Source organism: Leptidea sinapis, chromosome 1 (genome assembly GCF_905404315.1).
Source record: "Leptidea sinapis chromosome 1, ilLepSina1.1, whole genome shotgun sequence".
Taxonomy (NCBI): domain Eukaryota; kingdom Metazoa; phylum Arthropoda; class Insecta; order Lepidoptera; family Pieridae; genus Leptidea; species Leptidea sinapis.
In genome coordinates, this window is record NC_066265.1 from 27,589,849 (window position 1) to 27,606,675 (window position 16,827).

General features: G+C 33.7%; 1 protein-coding gene across 1 annotated transcript in view; it reads right to left on the reverse strand.

Annotated features, from left to right (window-relative positions):
• LOC126969718 (uncharacterized) overlaps nucleotides 1-16,556 on the reverse strand; it is a 54,573-nt gene extending 38,017 nt beyond the window's left edge. Inside the window, exons 1-2 of the mRNA XM_050815273.1 lie at nucleotides 16,243-16,556; nucleotides 448-663 (exon numbers count right to left, since the gene is read on the reverse strand). Of these exons, the coding sequence (XP_050671230.1) occupies nucleotides 448-517 (70 nt within the window). The 5' untranslated portion in view covers nucleotides 518-663; nucleotides 16,243-16,556. The remainder of the gene's footprint in view (nucleotides 1-447; nucleotides 664-16,242) is intronic.
• Between the last annotated feature and the right edge of the window lie 271 nt (nucleotides 16,557-16,827).

Below are 16,827 nucleotides of genomic sequence, written 5' to 3' on the forward strand. Positions count from 1 at the left end.
ACATCAGGCCACGAAGTATCAGGCCAAGTTGGAAAGCGAACAGTTGAATTCTTTCAAAATCGGGAAGTGCCTTTGGCACTAGATCTTTCATATACACCAAAATCGGAAGTGCCGTTTGGCACACTACGCTCTGACCAAGTTCTGACTCTCATTTTGTTTATGAGATAGTTTATTTTGCATGGTCTTACAGCTTGTTTCAATAGTTTTCTTATATATTCTCTCATATCATCCTAATTATGAGCAATTTAATAATCCACGTAAAATAATACGCATTGACAGGCTGCTACGCGCGCGCCAAAATGGCGCCGATCTATGGCATACCGTTGCGTGGGGGACATTTCTATTTTCTTACAAGATTATAGCCGTCATCTGTATATCTATCAATGACTGCACGTTTCATACAATCAATTGAATTTTCTTAGAGAGTTTCGCTAGACTGTAACTTACCTAAGCCCCATATTCCCGCAGCCAAGAAAACAACGACAACACGACCCCCTGTTGACAGAATAGCCTCCATGCTACCTGTTATTTGATACTCTGTAAACGTCTCATATGTCAAATCACTTCGCCGTCACTTTAATCCCATCTAATTTTTAAGCACTTTGCTTATAGTTCGCCACTCACACACGCACATCCTATTACGTTAATCCTCTCATAGTGTACCTGGAAAAGAAAATACTTAATTTAATATTGGTTTTAATTGTATCTAGGTCGTTTTGTTTTCATACTGTCTTTAATGTGTTTGTATTATGTTTTTTTATGAAAATAAGGGATGAGGACGTTCGTCTGATAATAATTGATACGCCCTGCTCTTTAGAATGCAGTGCCGCTCAGAATTCTTGAAAAATCTAGAAATTCTGAACGGCACTACAATTTAGCTCGTCACCTTGAAACATAAGATGTTAAGTCTCATTTGCCCAGTTATTTCACTAGTTACGGCGCACTTCAGAGCGAACCACAATAATGTTAACTTCATGGCAGAAATAGGTGCCGTTGTGGTACCCATAATCTAGCCAGCATCCTGTGCAAAGGAGCCTCTCACTGGCGATAATGTTACGAATTAATGGATTAACTGATGCAATTTCTCGACTTTTCTGGAGTATCTAGACGTTTTTAGCAAGCTGAAACATGATTTCAGGCAGTTCCAATGATCCCAATACGTAAACTTAAAAATAACACATATTTCCTTTTGTTTTCAGTAGACTGAGACTGTTTTTCAGACCTTTTCAGAGTAGGACTAGACACTTGGTATAATTTCAGAAATCAACCAATTATACTCCTTTGGTGATGTAACATTCTTAAGTGAAAATTCTAAAATAAATGACAAACACGGCATGGTGTGCGAGACAGAGGGAAGATAAGAACATACTATTAGTGTTGCAAAATGAGTGGATTCCAAATATCACCATACATAGTGTTTCTGTTGTCTAAAGTACAGTGAAAATGTGAATAGCACGACTGTAAGAAATCACAAAATTTATAAGTACTCAGTAAGCATTAGAGAAGTTCACAGGTGATGCGGACTTAATTCTTGTAGAGTATTGACGTACAATAAAGAATAAGACTTCCAGTCGCCTATTAAAAGGTCGTAAAAAATGTTTCATTCAAACATTCATTCAAGTTTACACCTCATTTCGTGGCAGTAATATCCAAAGTTAGAGTATATTTAGTAGGAACACTACGTCACGCGCTAGAGGGCGCGAACACGAGGCAAGAACATTTTGTTTTAGAGTCTTTTAAAGTCTGGATATGCTGCTATTTGAATAGTTTTTCACTGAACAAACACAATGAAAACTGAAATAATTTATTACTTATACAAAGTTCTATAATTACTTTAGCTAACCCCATGTTTCGTGGCCTTTTCAGAGGGACTGGTAAAAGTACTGAAAACGACTGGTAAAAGTGTTTTATTCAAATAAAAATTTGAAAACAAAATTTTACTAACGCTGCGAGACTCGAACCCGCGACTTCTCGCGTTCCGTGCGAGAGTACCCCCTCAAGAGCACCTCCAACTGTGCCAACCGTTCGTGTAACGTATCGTTGATAAATATTGTATGCTTTGTTCAACTCTCAGGTTGTGGCTTCATCTACAGGATCTACTTTACAGTTGATAACTTGCTCAACCCCAATAATTGCTTACTAGGAAATTTACTTGAGATGTCGCTCTTGCAAATTTAAACAATTTGTTATGTTTTAAAGTGATAACCCTCACTTCTGGGATTAATTACACAAATAAAATTTGAAAACAAAATTTGATGAATGATGTGGTACTCGAACCCGCGACCTCCCGTTCCGTGTGAGCGCACTTCCAACTTTTTTTTTATCGTGTGGAAACCCCACGGGCCTTCACCCCACCCGGGGTTTTCGGTGGGGTGATGTGTTGGAATCGGACCGATTAAAACCACACGTTGTACCATACCGTGCCTTAGTAGGAGGAGTCCGGGAACGACGCTATTAGCACATCCGGTACTCCTCCTTGCACCTGCTCGCAAGAGTGCGGGAATCACCTTCTTTATATACTCTCAATTGGTCCGGGTACAAGAGGACGTCGCCTCTTCACGGCTGACCACCAAGACATCAACCCATAAACCCGTCCCATCCACCCGCGGCCACACTCAGGGCGGCATGAGGCGCTTCCAACTGTGCCAACCGTTCAAGTGATGTACCGTTGATAAAATCTTGTATGTTTTGTTCAACTCTCGTCCCGGGTTCGAGTTCCGCATCATTCATAAAAATTTTGTGTTCAGATTTTATTTGTGTAATTAGTCCCAGAAATGAGGAAAGTGTTTTATCGATATTTTATATTATATTTTGATTATTATTATTACATTTTATATGAACTTTAATGTAAAAATACTTAGCATTGTTTTTATTGATTATGAAATACTTGCACATCAAATTTGTATGCAAATTCAAAGTTAGGATTATTGGAAAACCCAAAAATTCTGAGCGGCACTACAACTGCGCTTGTCACTTTGAGACATAAGTTGTCAAGTCTCATTTGCCTAGTAATTTCACTAGCTACGGGGCCCTTCAGACTGAAACACAGTATTGCTTACACATTACTCCTTTACAGCAGAAATAGGCGCCGTTCAATATAAAATAGTCGTATCAAATTTTGCATTCAACATATGAATATAAACTGAATATTTTTAAGAGTCGAGCTATAAATGACACATCAAATAGCCAAAACAACATAAAAATATACCATTTATGCTAACAGTGTTATACAATACAATATCTTTGCTAGACAACATAAGCCCTCAGTGCAGGAAAGTTTCTTATTTATAGAAAAGAAAACTATAAAACTTATAAGTAAGAACCTTCAGAAAAAATATGGATTGCGGGCATAAGTAAAGTTTTGTTGTCGGAATCCATAACAAACTCGTACAAAGGCTTTGTCATTCTTTCCGAGATAAAACATGATAAATACTTAAGTTCTTTTCAAGATTTGTCTAATTAAAAAGCAAGATTTCAGGGAATTTTATATAGTTACTAGCTGACCCAGCAAACGTTGTATTGCCGATATCAAAATCGCGATACAAAAGTAACTATTGATCGTAGATGGGTGAAAATTTGAAATTGTATGTATTTTTTAATGCAGTCAGCATAATCAAACAAATTTAAAAAAAAATGTCATAAAAATAAAATTGTGTGGACCACCCTTAACATTTAGGGGGATGAAAAATAGATGTTGTCCGATTTTCAGACCTACCCAATATGCACTCAAAATTTCATGAGAATCGGTCAAGCCGTTTCGGAGGTTTAACACCATGACACGAGAATTTTATATATTAGATAAGTATTTTTTTTTATGACAATAAGGGGAAAGGTGAATAGGAAGTTCAGCTGATGGTAATTGATACGCCCCGACCATTACAATGCAGGTCAGGATTCTTCATAAGCCCAAAAATTCTGAGCGGCACTACAACTGCGCTCGTCACTTTGAGACATAAAATGTTGAATCTCATTTGCCCAGTAATTTTACTAGCTATGGCGCCCTTCTGACCGAAACACAGTAATGTTTACACATTACCGCTTCACGGCAGAAATAGGCGCCGTTGTGGTACCCACAATCTAGCCGGCATCCTGTGCAAAGGAACCTCCCTCTGGTAAATATTCAATTTAAGAATTTCCATCTCTACGTAGGTACCCTCACTGATGTAGAAATATCTTGAAAAATAACTGGTTGTAACCAATTAAATTAAAATTCAAATAATACTTATTGAAAGTCAAAAACTACCACCCATTCGAAAATGTATGCTGCAGACTTGAGAAGAATGGGCGCAAGAAACTCAGTGGGCTTTTTTTTTTTCATAAAAATATGGTTACCATCAATGTTCAATGATAACGGTGACCCGCCACTTCAGATATTTTTTTTATTTTTATTTTAGTATGATACAGCATTGCAAAATACATAAAACTTCAAATTTTCGCCCTTTTACGACCTATAACTATTTTTGTATCGCGATTTTTATATTATTCTGTTCCATCCACAAATCCGCTATAGGGTTGCAAGATGGCAATCGAATACAATAATTGTAGAACGATATATTTCGTAGATCTGAGAATTGGTCGTCATCTATTTCTTACCCTAAATATTTTTTTTTTAATTTTATATGGCAAAACAACGAGCGCAGTATTTTTGTGGTTTTCGAGAATCCTGAGTGGCACTGCATTGTTATTGGCAGGGCGTATCAATTCCTGCTCGTCTCATCCCTTATTATCACAAAAAGAAAGATCCTATACTGCTCGCTACTCATCTCCACATTCATCTTCTCATACAATATAAGTTAGTTAGAGTTAATAAATCAAGTATTAACTCACATTCTATCTCATTTACCTACCTTGAACACATAAAAATAATGTCTACATCTGGGTTCTATCAAATTAATAACATATCAAACCTTTTTTTTTTTTATTGATTTAGGGGCTTTTATACGTATGTACATGTCAGCCCCATTATAATCTAAGTACAGTAGTAAGACAAAAGAAAAACAAAATTCTTAACTTAACAAACTAAAAAAAAGTAAATAAAAGGAAAAGCAATTTATATCTATAGTGTTCAACAAATAAGACTTATGGATTCAAATAGACTTATGGCATCCTTAGATGCAGGGCGGGCAAGTATATTATCAAACCATGGTGTGTTTTTAGAGAAAATAATAAATAAAGTAGTTATAGTTGATGAATAATAAATCCCAACACTGTGTATTATCGTTTGCAATTCCTGGCAGAACACTCGAGCTCAAACTGCCTTCCCTGATCTCAAGAAGCTGTACAGAACAGACCAATCCGTTTATCATAAACTGCTTTATTGGAATAATTTATGGCTTGAAATAGTACCAATATTATCACATTGAAGGGACTTAAGGGTAGATTTATATATTGGTGTTTATGGTAGTAATATTCATTTACTTAAGCTACTTAATATCTATGACACTTGGTAAATAACTTTAATTAATGGTTTTACTTGTGAGTACGCGTATCTCTACTATTAATTGGTTACAATGGTTACTCGGACCGGCCCTGTAATGGTTATTTTTTTTATTTATTTTTTTAAATTAAATAAGTACACTTTTAACTTATTGATATATCTTGCCAAATTTAACAGTTTGTTGGCAATTAATGTGCTTAAAAAACATTTAATTATATGTACATACTTAACTACTACTTACTTTAAACTAAGCTTAGGACTTACAACTAAACATTATTAGAATTATTAATATAAGCCAAAAGAAAAGAATTACCAAATCTATATACTAAATTTGCATATACCATTGTTGAATAACATAGAACAACATTTAGTGAGAGTTATTCAATGCTATTCAACAGCGAATTTTTCATCTTAAATTTAACTGCATTTCTAACCATTCTTCTAGAAGAATGGTTAATGGTAACTGGGACCGGCCTGAACAATGGTTAAACACGTACTGCCTTACTGAAGGCAACACATGGTTATAAGTAATTAATTTTATCTACTAAGCAATATTTGTAATATAATGCTGTTCGATGGATTTACTTCGAACATACATAATATCTCTTACAAATTACAATATTGTGTTAATGTTCTAAAATCATACAAATGCCCTCTTTAGTGCTAATTCCGCCAATACTTGTTTCCAAACGTAAAAGTCTCGTGCCAGATTTTGGCGAAACAACACGTCCTGAGGATGCCTCGTGTAGAGGCGAAGCCCGTGTCGAATTGTTTGGAAACAAGTATTGGCGGAATTAGCACTAAAGAGGGTTTAAATCATTTGTATTATTATGGATTTCCGCAAAGTAACGCCTACTTCAGTAAATTTTCTAAAATCATGTCAAAGTCTTACCACACAATGTAGTTTGGGTACCCAATTGATCCATATAAATAAAACTTTGTGATTGAATCTCATATTATAAAAGTGGCAATGAGTTTCTTGCTACTTCTTCTCATTAGCTCAACCCTTTACGAAGTAGCGGTAGATTCAATAAGAAAAATATAATTTTTTTTTGACATTCATAAGTGTCATTTCCGTGACCTACTTGAATAAACTGATTTTGATTTGATTTGATTATTAAACATGCATTTAGAATTAAAAATGATATAAGGTTTTTATTAATTTAAAACAGTCTAGTGCATTTCGAGCACTTGTTTGAAAATAGAAGTCATGAATTAATGTGAATATTTTAGAAACACGTGACGTACGATATATTATATATTACTAGCTCATGCCCACGACTTCGTCCGCGTAGATAAAGGCTTTGTAAAAATAATAAGCAAGTTTGGAATTGATGATTTTCTTATGTCCTATCCCAGTTCCGGTTCCCGTTTTCAATCCCGTTCCCTACATTTAATATGAATCTTATTTCGAGGATGATATTGCTCTGGTAAACTAAACCTACTATTGGTATATTTATAGCTCATCGAAGTGAATTTCAGTTTTATAAATCTCGCGGGAACCATGAATGTTTCCAGGAAAAAATGTCCTTTCCCATCAAAATCGGTTCAGTAGCTGCGGCATAAAAGAATAACAAACTTATATTCACATTTATAATATTAGTAGGGATGTTACTAAAATATTTTACTTTATATAAACTTAAATTTGAATTCTAGTTGTAGACATTTAGTTGGCTTGTCTCACAGCTTGATTTTTTTCACAAAAGCCTCCACTAATCGGTCAATTTTGAGCTAGCAAATTAACTGGTCTGACTTCGTCATCCAAACCCTTAGTTTCCCTTCCATCTACCGTATGTTGAATATCATTTGGCAATTAATTAATACACTTTTTAATTTTCCTCTTAACATGGCGTAGGTACCTTCTATGGAGGACCTAACTCACTTGAGCCCCCTGAGGATACTGCGGATGTGATTTAGATAAAAGGCACAAAAAGGCATTTTTTTTCTCAAAATTGATTCCTTTAGAATTCTTTTTGATGTCATTTCTAATAACTACTACCGCTTCGGAACAAATGGCGCTCTGAGAGAGAAGAAGCGGCGCAAGAAACTCTCCCAGCATTCTTTTTTTGCGCTCTTTTCAATAAAAATATACAATATTGTACAGTCATATCTATCGCTATAAAGAATCATAATCTAGTCCCAGGCTGTCCGATCATTTAGATATTCAGCAGTGGAGTAATAGGATTTGCGACAGAGCCATTTTTTTATAAAACAATTAAATTTGTTTATAGATAATACCTGAACAGTGGCTGGGACTTTATTATAGAAGTGTATACATTTACCCTTAAAGCTATTATGTATCTTATGAAGCCTACTAGAATTAGTTACAAGCAATCCCTTATTTCTAGTGTTATAATAATGAAAATCACTATTAGAGCAAAAAGGTGACGATTTTTGTGAACGTTTATTAAATTTTCATAAATGTACTGACAATGAACAATCATAATATTTATTTCTTTAAATTTTTCTTTGAGAGACTGTCTATAACCAAGCTAATATATACCACGAACAGCTCTCTTTTGCAGAGCAAACACTATATCAATGTCAGCAGCATGACCTCATAGTAAAATACCGTACGTCATCGATATGATTAAGAACTCTGGTTATGCGGGAGAAAAACTTATGTGCCCAAACAACAACAACACAAAGAGTAAAGTCAAGCTAAGTACACCGGTCACCAGCTCGTTAAATTATATATGGCCCAAACTAGCTATAGCCTTGTACTGTGGGCACAAGAAAACAACATCCAATACATACTTAAACATACAAAAATACATATAAACATCCATGGCGAGAAATAAAAATCATGTTGATCATATAAATGTTTGCTCCCGGGATTCGAACCCGAGAGCTCTAGTTCAGAGGGCAGAGTCACGAATCAAATCAAATCAAAAATATTTCATTTCATAGGTAAATTGCATCACACTTGAAATATTTCATGTTTTCAGTCAGAAGAACGAGCAAGAAACTCTAAGGTTGCTTATTTTTAAAACAAATGGTTCAAAAATTTACAAGTAATTTCAATTAAAATATATGCAAAGTGATGTAACAAAAATACTCTAACGTCAATTACTAAATGACATACACAAGTAAGTCAAAATAATGTAAATTAATAAGTAAAGACATAGTTTTAGTTATTGAGTACATATTTAAAGTACAAAACAGTAGATGCATCAATCCACACGTACCGTTAATAAAATAAAGGCATTATGCGAGCATTTTATTGGCTATTATATATGTTAAAAATATATAATAACTTTAATTGAAAAAAGAATCATGACGCAGAATTCCCGGTGAGAGGATCATCTAGCCACCACATGTAGCACACGTTCACAAGCATTACGTATGGGCCATACCATCGCCTCCTCATACACGAACCACTGGACTATATTATGTTAAATAAGTGCAAAATATAATAAAAGAAAAATATATAGGTCACAACTAATATCACAAATTTCTGAATCACAACCCCAATACGCAGCTGTCAACGATGTAATCTGGTGAATGAGGTTTTGTTCTCTGTTTGCATTTTATAGAAGCCTGGCCTTTCTCAGCTCTTATCAAATTGAAACAGACATTTAATCCCTCTATTATAGCCGAGCCCTTTTCAATCCTGGCACCTCGATAAGTGAGAATTATAATATATTATCGAAGTTCTATCTTTTACATAGAATAATAAAACTATGACGGTTTTAGGAACATTAAAATAATGATTTACAATGTAATAAATACCAACTACATACAGAAAATTTATTGGAGTAGGCGTTACTTTGCGGAAATCCATAATTATACAAATGATTTAAGTTTTCTTTAGTGTTAATTCAGCCAATATTTGTTTTATGCAATACCCCGTCAGTGTTGTCTCGCCAAAATCTCGTCAGTCTCGTGCCAGATTTTGGCGAGACAACACGTCCTGAGGATGCCTCGTGTAGAGGCGAAACACGTGTCGAATTTTTTAAAAACAAATATTGGCGGAATTAACACTAAAGAAAACTTAAATCATTTGTATAACAACTACAGAACTACTCCTCCTTGCCAATCAACATTAAAAAACACTTCACTTCAGACATTTTTTTTTATGAGAGTAAGGGTTGAGACGAGCGGACGTTCATCTGATGGTTATTGATGCGCCCTGCCCATTACAATGCAGTGCCACTCAGGCTTTTTGTAAAACCCAAAAATTCTGAATGGCACTACAATTGCGCTCGTCTCCATGAGACATAAGATGTTAAGTCTCATTTGCCCAGTAATTTCACTAACTACGGCGCCCTTCAGTCCGAAACGCAATAATACACATAACTGCTTCACGGCAGAAATAGGTGCCGTTGCGGTACCCATAATCTGTTAAGCTATTCTATAGCATAAATAAGTATATACTTCTTAAATATATTTAAAAAAAAAGGATTTTGAATTTTTAAGTTCAAATCGGCAATTTCATACATTAACCCCTACTATTTAAAGAATAAAATAATAGATTTGATCGTGTAAATTTGATTAACAGTACTCCTTAATAATAGTTGTGTTTTCCAACCTGTCAAATTAAAGATCACTCATATAATAGATGTGAGCCATTAACCAAGATAAGGCAGCGGAATCATGGTCGTTGTTTGAATAAACTTGGAAGTTTCGACGTTTGCAGACGTCCTCTCATTAAGAAGATTGTTTGCCGTTCACTCGTACGTTTCTCTAATGTAGGTTTGAGTTCTTGTTAATAATTCATTAGTAACTGTATAAGAAAAAGTAACATTGTTCAATTATTTTTATAACATTCTAGATTACTAACGATTTAATATTGTATCTGTATGTCATAGTTTTGGTGATAAGTTGCGTTATATAATATTCAGTGTTGACACATTTCACTTTGTTGATTCCAATAAATTTTACAGATTTAAATTGTGTAACATTGTTGGACGATCTATCAACTGAGCCAACTCCATGCTTACTAATATTATTATAAATGTGAATGTAAGTTTGTTATGCTTTTACGCCTAAATCAGTGATACGATTTTGATTAAATTTTGTGCAGAGTTAGACTAGAACAGGAACTTGGAAAAGGACACAGGACCTTTTATAGCAAATAAGACGTTTGGACGGGGTCAAAAAGGGGTCAGAAGTTTGTATGGAAGTTAGTCATTATCGAAGATGATATTATGAAACTTTGTATTTAGGCACTTGATAAAAAATAAGTAATTATTTGGTCTAGCGTTTTTGGAAATTCACACGGGTTGAAAAAAGGAATGAAAGTTCGTATGGAAGTCGAAATAAGTCACGCTTTTACGGCTAGCTGCGAATTTTTAAATGCATTTTGATTATATTTCGTACAAAAACAGAACACTTAAAAATTACAGGAGTACTTTCAGAAAAAATGTGCTTACCATGGGAAACTATATGAGGCGTGCTCACGAGCATCAAAACCCGCAAAATCTTTATGATTTAGCAAAGGATGGAAAAACAAAGCTAAGTGTTTTATAAAAATGTATTAAAAAAGCAATTTAGAGTTACACGCTGCAGTTTGTACATGTGTTTAATTTGCAAAGTATTGTAAAAAAATGCTGCCAAGAGGAACTCGCGAGTATCTATCCATATATCTTGGTATCTTTTGTTCAACTCTCGGGCTGTATCTCCATCTACAGAATCTACTTCCTACTACTTCCATCCTACTCATCCCCAATTATTTCATACTAGGTAATTGACTTGAGATGTCTCTCTTTCAAATCTAAGCAATTTATTATTTTTAAAGTGAAATTTTTGTAGATGGAGCCACAACCCGAGAGTTGAAAAAAATATATCAAAATTTTCGGATTAGACGGCATACGGTTTAGTTGGTAGAGCTCTGAGACGAGCCCCAGAGGCGCGGGTTCGAGTCCCGCATCATCCAAAAATTTTTGATGTGCAAATTTATTTTATATAATTAATACCAGAAGTGAGAGATATCTTTTTAAAAATAACAAATTGTTTGGGATAAATAAAAAAAACACAAGGTTATCCTTGGTAACATTTACATATATTTGTGAAATTATATCCAAACAGAACCACATCGAAAAATTTACTTGAGTCTGTGACGTCACCGTCGAGTACTTTGCATGAATAGACAGATCGATACTTCTTTTTATTATATATGTGTATTATTAGAGCGTGTAAGATGAATCTTTTTGCACTAAGCCTTAAGATTTTCAAATTTTATTGATGATCCGATCATTAAATAATGACCAAAATCAAATCAAATCAAAATCACTTTATTCATGTAGGTCATGGACACTTATGACCAGTGGGAGGCTCCTTTGCACAGAAAGCCGGCTACATTATGGGTACCACAACGGCGCCTATTTCTGCCGTGAAGCAGTAATGTGTAAGCATTACGGTGTTTCGGTCTGAAGGGCGCCGTAGCTAGTGAAATTACTGGGCAAATGAGGCTTAACATCTTGTGTCAAGGTGACGAGCGCAATTGTAGTGCCGCTCAGAATTTTTGAGTTTTTTGAAAATCCTGAGCGGCACTGCGTTGTAATAGGCATGGCGTATCAATTACCATCAGCTGAAATTCCTGCTCGTCTCGTCCCTTATTATCATAAAAAAAAAAAATGATTGTCAAAAGTTTTCTTTTCTTTTTACGTTTCTCATTACTTCAGAAAAGGTTGAGTTTAAATGAGAAGTGGCAATCAACTCATTGAAACTATTTATATCAACATATACAGCTTCATGTTTTTACAAATCATTTTAATTACAAGATATTAAAGCAATTCAGCAAAACTCCCATGTCTTACGCGAGTAAAAAATATGTAAGTTAATTAGTAAGAACACAAGAGTTATTCAAAGTGGCATCACACACACACCGGTATTGAGAAGTCTTTTGGAATTGTGACCTTAGAGATGTGTTGTCGGCCTTTGGGGTGAGAGTATGCTGTAAGCTTGAAGGCCCTTTCTTAATTGTCACTTATTATATTCACTATTTTTATGACATTTTAACACAAATTATTTAAATCAATACTAGGCGTAACCTGTATTATTGGTACCAGACAAAGATAAATTTAATACTAGTTGACCCGACAGACGTTGTTCTGTATATAATAAATAAAATAATGTTTTTATATGATATTGTCAATGATATTATCATAACATCAATAATTACTTCGTAAAATATGCACCCTGCTGTCGTAATTAAATTGTTTCACAGCAGAACTGTCAAACCGTGCGTCAATAAATTTTCGCATAGAAATTATGTATGGACACATCTAAGGATTCTTCACCATTTAAACCTTCTCTGGACTTCCACAAATAATTGAAAACCAAAATTAGCTAAATCGGTCCAGCAGTTCTCGAGTCTTAGCGAGACTAACGAACAGCAATTCATTTATATATATATAGATATATATATATAGATAAATACATACTAGCACAGACATAAATATATAAATTACTACGCTTGCTACGACGACATCATAAAATTTAAGAAAGAAAAAATTACCTACAACTTAATAATAGATACCATGAGATGGACTAAAAAAGTTATTAATTGCCCTTCTTTAACAAAAAACGAAAGATTCTAACGCATTGACTGTTTTGTACTGATGAAATTAAAAAAAAAACACGTCAAAGTACTTTATGAAAGTAATTGAATTTTTAAATTTGAATTGTTAGTTACATTTTTAATTCTGACTAATAAGTACATATGCTTATACCGAAGGGAAACAAAGAAAGAAATATCGTAATACAATGATTTTAACAGACATTAAAATTAACCCTAGGGAAAAAGCTTAGATTAAGGATTGGTCACCGCTGCGCTCCAACTAGATACCGCAGGCATAGTCGCAAAGTGCGGCAACTAATACTACTAACTACTACTCGAGCCAGTCTCGAAAAAAGGGTGTGACATTGACGTGCCACATGTTCTGTTAAACTTTGCTAATAATTGAAACTAAAATGCCGAGTTGCGTAGTAAAAGTTTAAAAAAAAGAATACTACAAGAAATAAAAAGACACTGGGATCACATATCATCAGTAAGTATTTTGTATTTTATTAATTTCAATGAAAAATAACACGAAGCGTATATAAGTTACTAAATTTGAAACATGCCACGCACACAAGCAGCTTTACAAATAGCCAATACACAATATAATATAAAGATGGCGTAAAAAAGAGCTATGGAGCGAAGCGGAGACCAATCGTAAATCTAAGGGGAAAAGAAAAGAAAGAATATACAAGTATAGTGCATAGCTAATGCTAAAATAAATGCGTATGATTCACAGTTCAACAATTTGATCGTTTACAGACAAATGATAATTTTAAAAGTTTACTTGTGCTGTGAGAATTTCTTACTCGCCAATTTTATAAAATATCTGAAGTCGATGATTTTTTTTAATAATAATAAATCTTTATTCGTTGCAAAAAAAATACAATTTTGCTTAAAATTACCCTCGACCCCCAAACTAGGACAGCCCGTGACATGGGGGTCAGTCTCTTCCCAGCTGTGCAATGTAAAAAGTTATTTAACAAACATCAACATATTTTAAGGTCTAACTAGGTGAAGTTACGCAACAAATTATGAACACAAAAACTATTTTATATATAATTTAGGGCGTGTGTTGTGTGTTTGTGTGTGTTAGTGTGTGTGTGTGTGTATGTGTGTGTGTGTGTGAGTATGTGTTTAGCTTTTTATCTATCAAATGCTATACCTAATATAAGTAGTGGTTAACGAATAAGATTCTCAGTAGCTTCGTAATTTAGGTTTCTTAACATGTTCTTGAGTTTATGTTTAAGTTCATATATATTATATTATATATATATATATATATATATTACAATGCATAATTTTAAGTTTTAAGTTCTCTACAGGTTATTCTTTACTAGAAATGTGTTCCAATAGTTAAGATCTTAAGTTTCTAGCTTCATAGACTGAATACGTACGTATTATATGATAATTTCTATACTTACCCGTTTTTGAGAGGAAGGCTAATAATGAGAAACAGACGGACTGAAAAATAATAGATCCTATAGTGATTCATTAACAGCCGTTTCCAATAACGTATCTCTAGTTACGGGTACATTGCTATCACCGTTTAATGACAAGATCTTATCTATCCATAGTTATATCCAATATAGTTATAGTCCAATGGTTTATGTCGATAGGTTATTGAAATATAATTAAGCGTTAAACGATAGATTTGTCTACCTCTAGGAAATTAAACTAAGGATAGGTTATTGAAAACATTCATATGAAACACATTGAAAGCATTCGTAGCGATAAACTTTTTTTTATATACTTTTCCTCTTAAATAATTTATAATAAGATTTTTGTTAATTTAATTTTTATCATTTATCATCGATAAGGCAGGAATAACAATAATCATAATAATAATAGTAACACACTTTTCACACAAATTATCTTGCCCCAAATTTAGCATATATAGCCTGTGTTATGGGTTACAAGACAACGATATATTTAATACAATATACTTACTTAAACATACATAAATTCATATAAACATACATAAATACATTTAAACATCCATGACTCGGAAACAAATATCCATCCACATTCATCATATAAATGCTTGCACCTACTGGGATTCGAACCCGGGACCTCTAGCTTAGTAGGTAGGATCGCTAACCACTCGGCTATACTGGTCGTCGTATATAATAAAAATAAAATCTTGAAACAATGAAAAAATTAAAAAAAATGGTGTGATTCATTCGACGAGAATCAAACTTATGTAAGATACTTATTTGAAGGATTATGGAATTGATACAGGGTGAAGAATAATTTAAAGAAGGGGTAGGACTTCAAAATCTATAAAAAGTTAATAGGTATTACTTATCTGATTTTAATTACCAAAGATAATTTCTGTCAATCTTCATTTAATTTTTTAATTTTCCGAGACTTACTCTACATATCCTAATCTATTTAAAAGATAAATAGAAACTTCTTTCAATTTCTAAATCAAAACATTTGCCGACTCTGAATAGTGATTTTCATTATAATAACACTAGAAATAAGGGATTGCTTGTAACTAATTCTAGTAGGCTTCATAAGATACATAATAGCTTTAAGGGTAAATTTAAGGGTAAATGTATACACTTCTATAATAAAGTCCCAACCACTGTTAAGGCATTATCAATAAATAAATTTAAATGTTTTATAAAAAAATGGCTCTGTCGTAAATCCTATTACTCCACTGCCGAATATCTCAATGATCGGACAGCCTGGGACTAGATTGTGATTATTTTATAGCGATAGAAATGACTGTACAATATTGTATATTTTTATTAAAAAGAGCGCAAAAAGAGAATGTTGGGAGAGTTCCTTGCGCCGCTTCTTCTCTCTCAGTGCGCCATTTGTTTCCGAAGCGGTAGTAGTTATTAGAAATGACATCAAAAAGAATTCTAAAGGAATCAATTTTGAGAAAATAAATGCCTTTTATGCCTTTTATTATTAAAAAATATTGATAATTTATTATGAAAATGTATATCATTATTTCTGATATTCCATTTGAATTATTTACTTATACATCGATAGTTGTCAGATAGAGAACGCTTTATAGATATGAACACTAATTCATATGTATAGTACAGCTGAAGTTTTTAATAATTGGTGTCAATAAAATGTCGATAATGATTGAGATAAATAATTTATGAATCACAGCTGTATTACCAAGAAATGTACGATTGTATTTAATATAAACCAAATATTATATTTTAATATATTTCTCATTAGTTTGAAATGGTTGTCAACTATAAAAAAATAAAATACAATAGCAAAGGAGCATAAATAAATATTAAAAAAAATAAACAACATAAATAAATTTACTTACCAAATTATAATAATATAATTGAGCGACACTTGTTTTAATATTTTAAATAGTACGCACAATCACTTTCGTAGAACAACACTGGGCTAAAAGTTTAAAACACAACCACAATATCTACAAATTATCTATATTAAAACATATGGTAGCAAGCACTTAACAAGTAATAATTTAACGTCAAAAACAACAGCGTTTGCAAACTCGTGAAACGCATCTAATTAAATTTGTTACGTGATTGGCTTTTTGACAGCCAACTCCGGCGGGAAAACTGTCAAGGGACCGCGGCGAGAGTTCCGACTCTCCGTTCGCCGTTGCTGGCAACTCTCACAGCACTGACGGTTGCCGTAGTTGCGCGGACCGCGTTTCGTCTCTCGCTCAGTCCAAAGACCGCGTACTGTAGCTCTGCCTAAGCTTGTGAGATTGTGTGGCCTTAGTGAACATTAATTACACCCAACTTAGTCTGATTAAACCTTGAGGAATTATCCGGATTGACAAAATTAACTTTTAACTTAGATTTATGTTATTCCTGCCGGTGATAACGAAGGGCGAGAGCTTTAAGTTAAAGCAACTTCGGTTGAAATTAACAGTAAC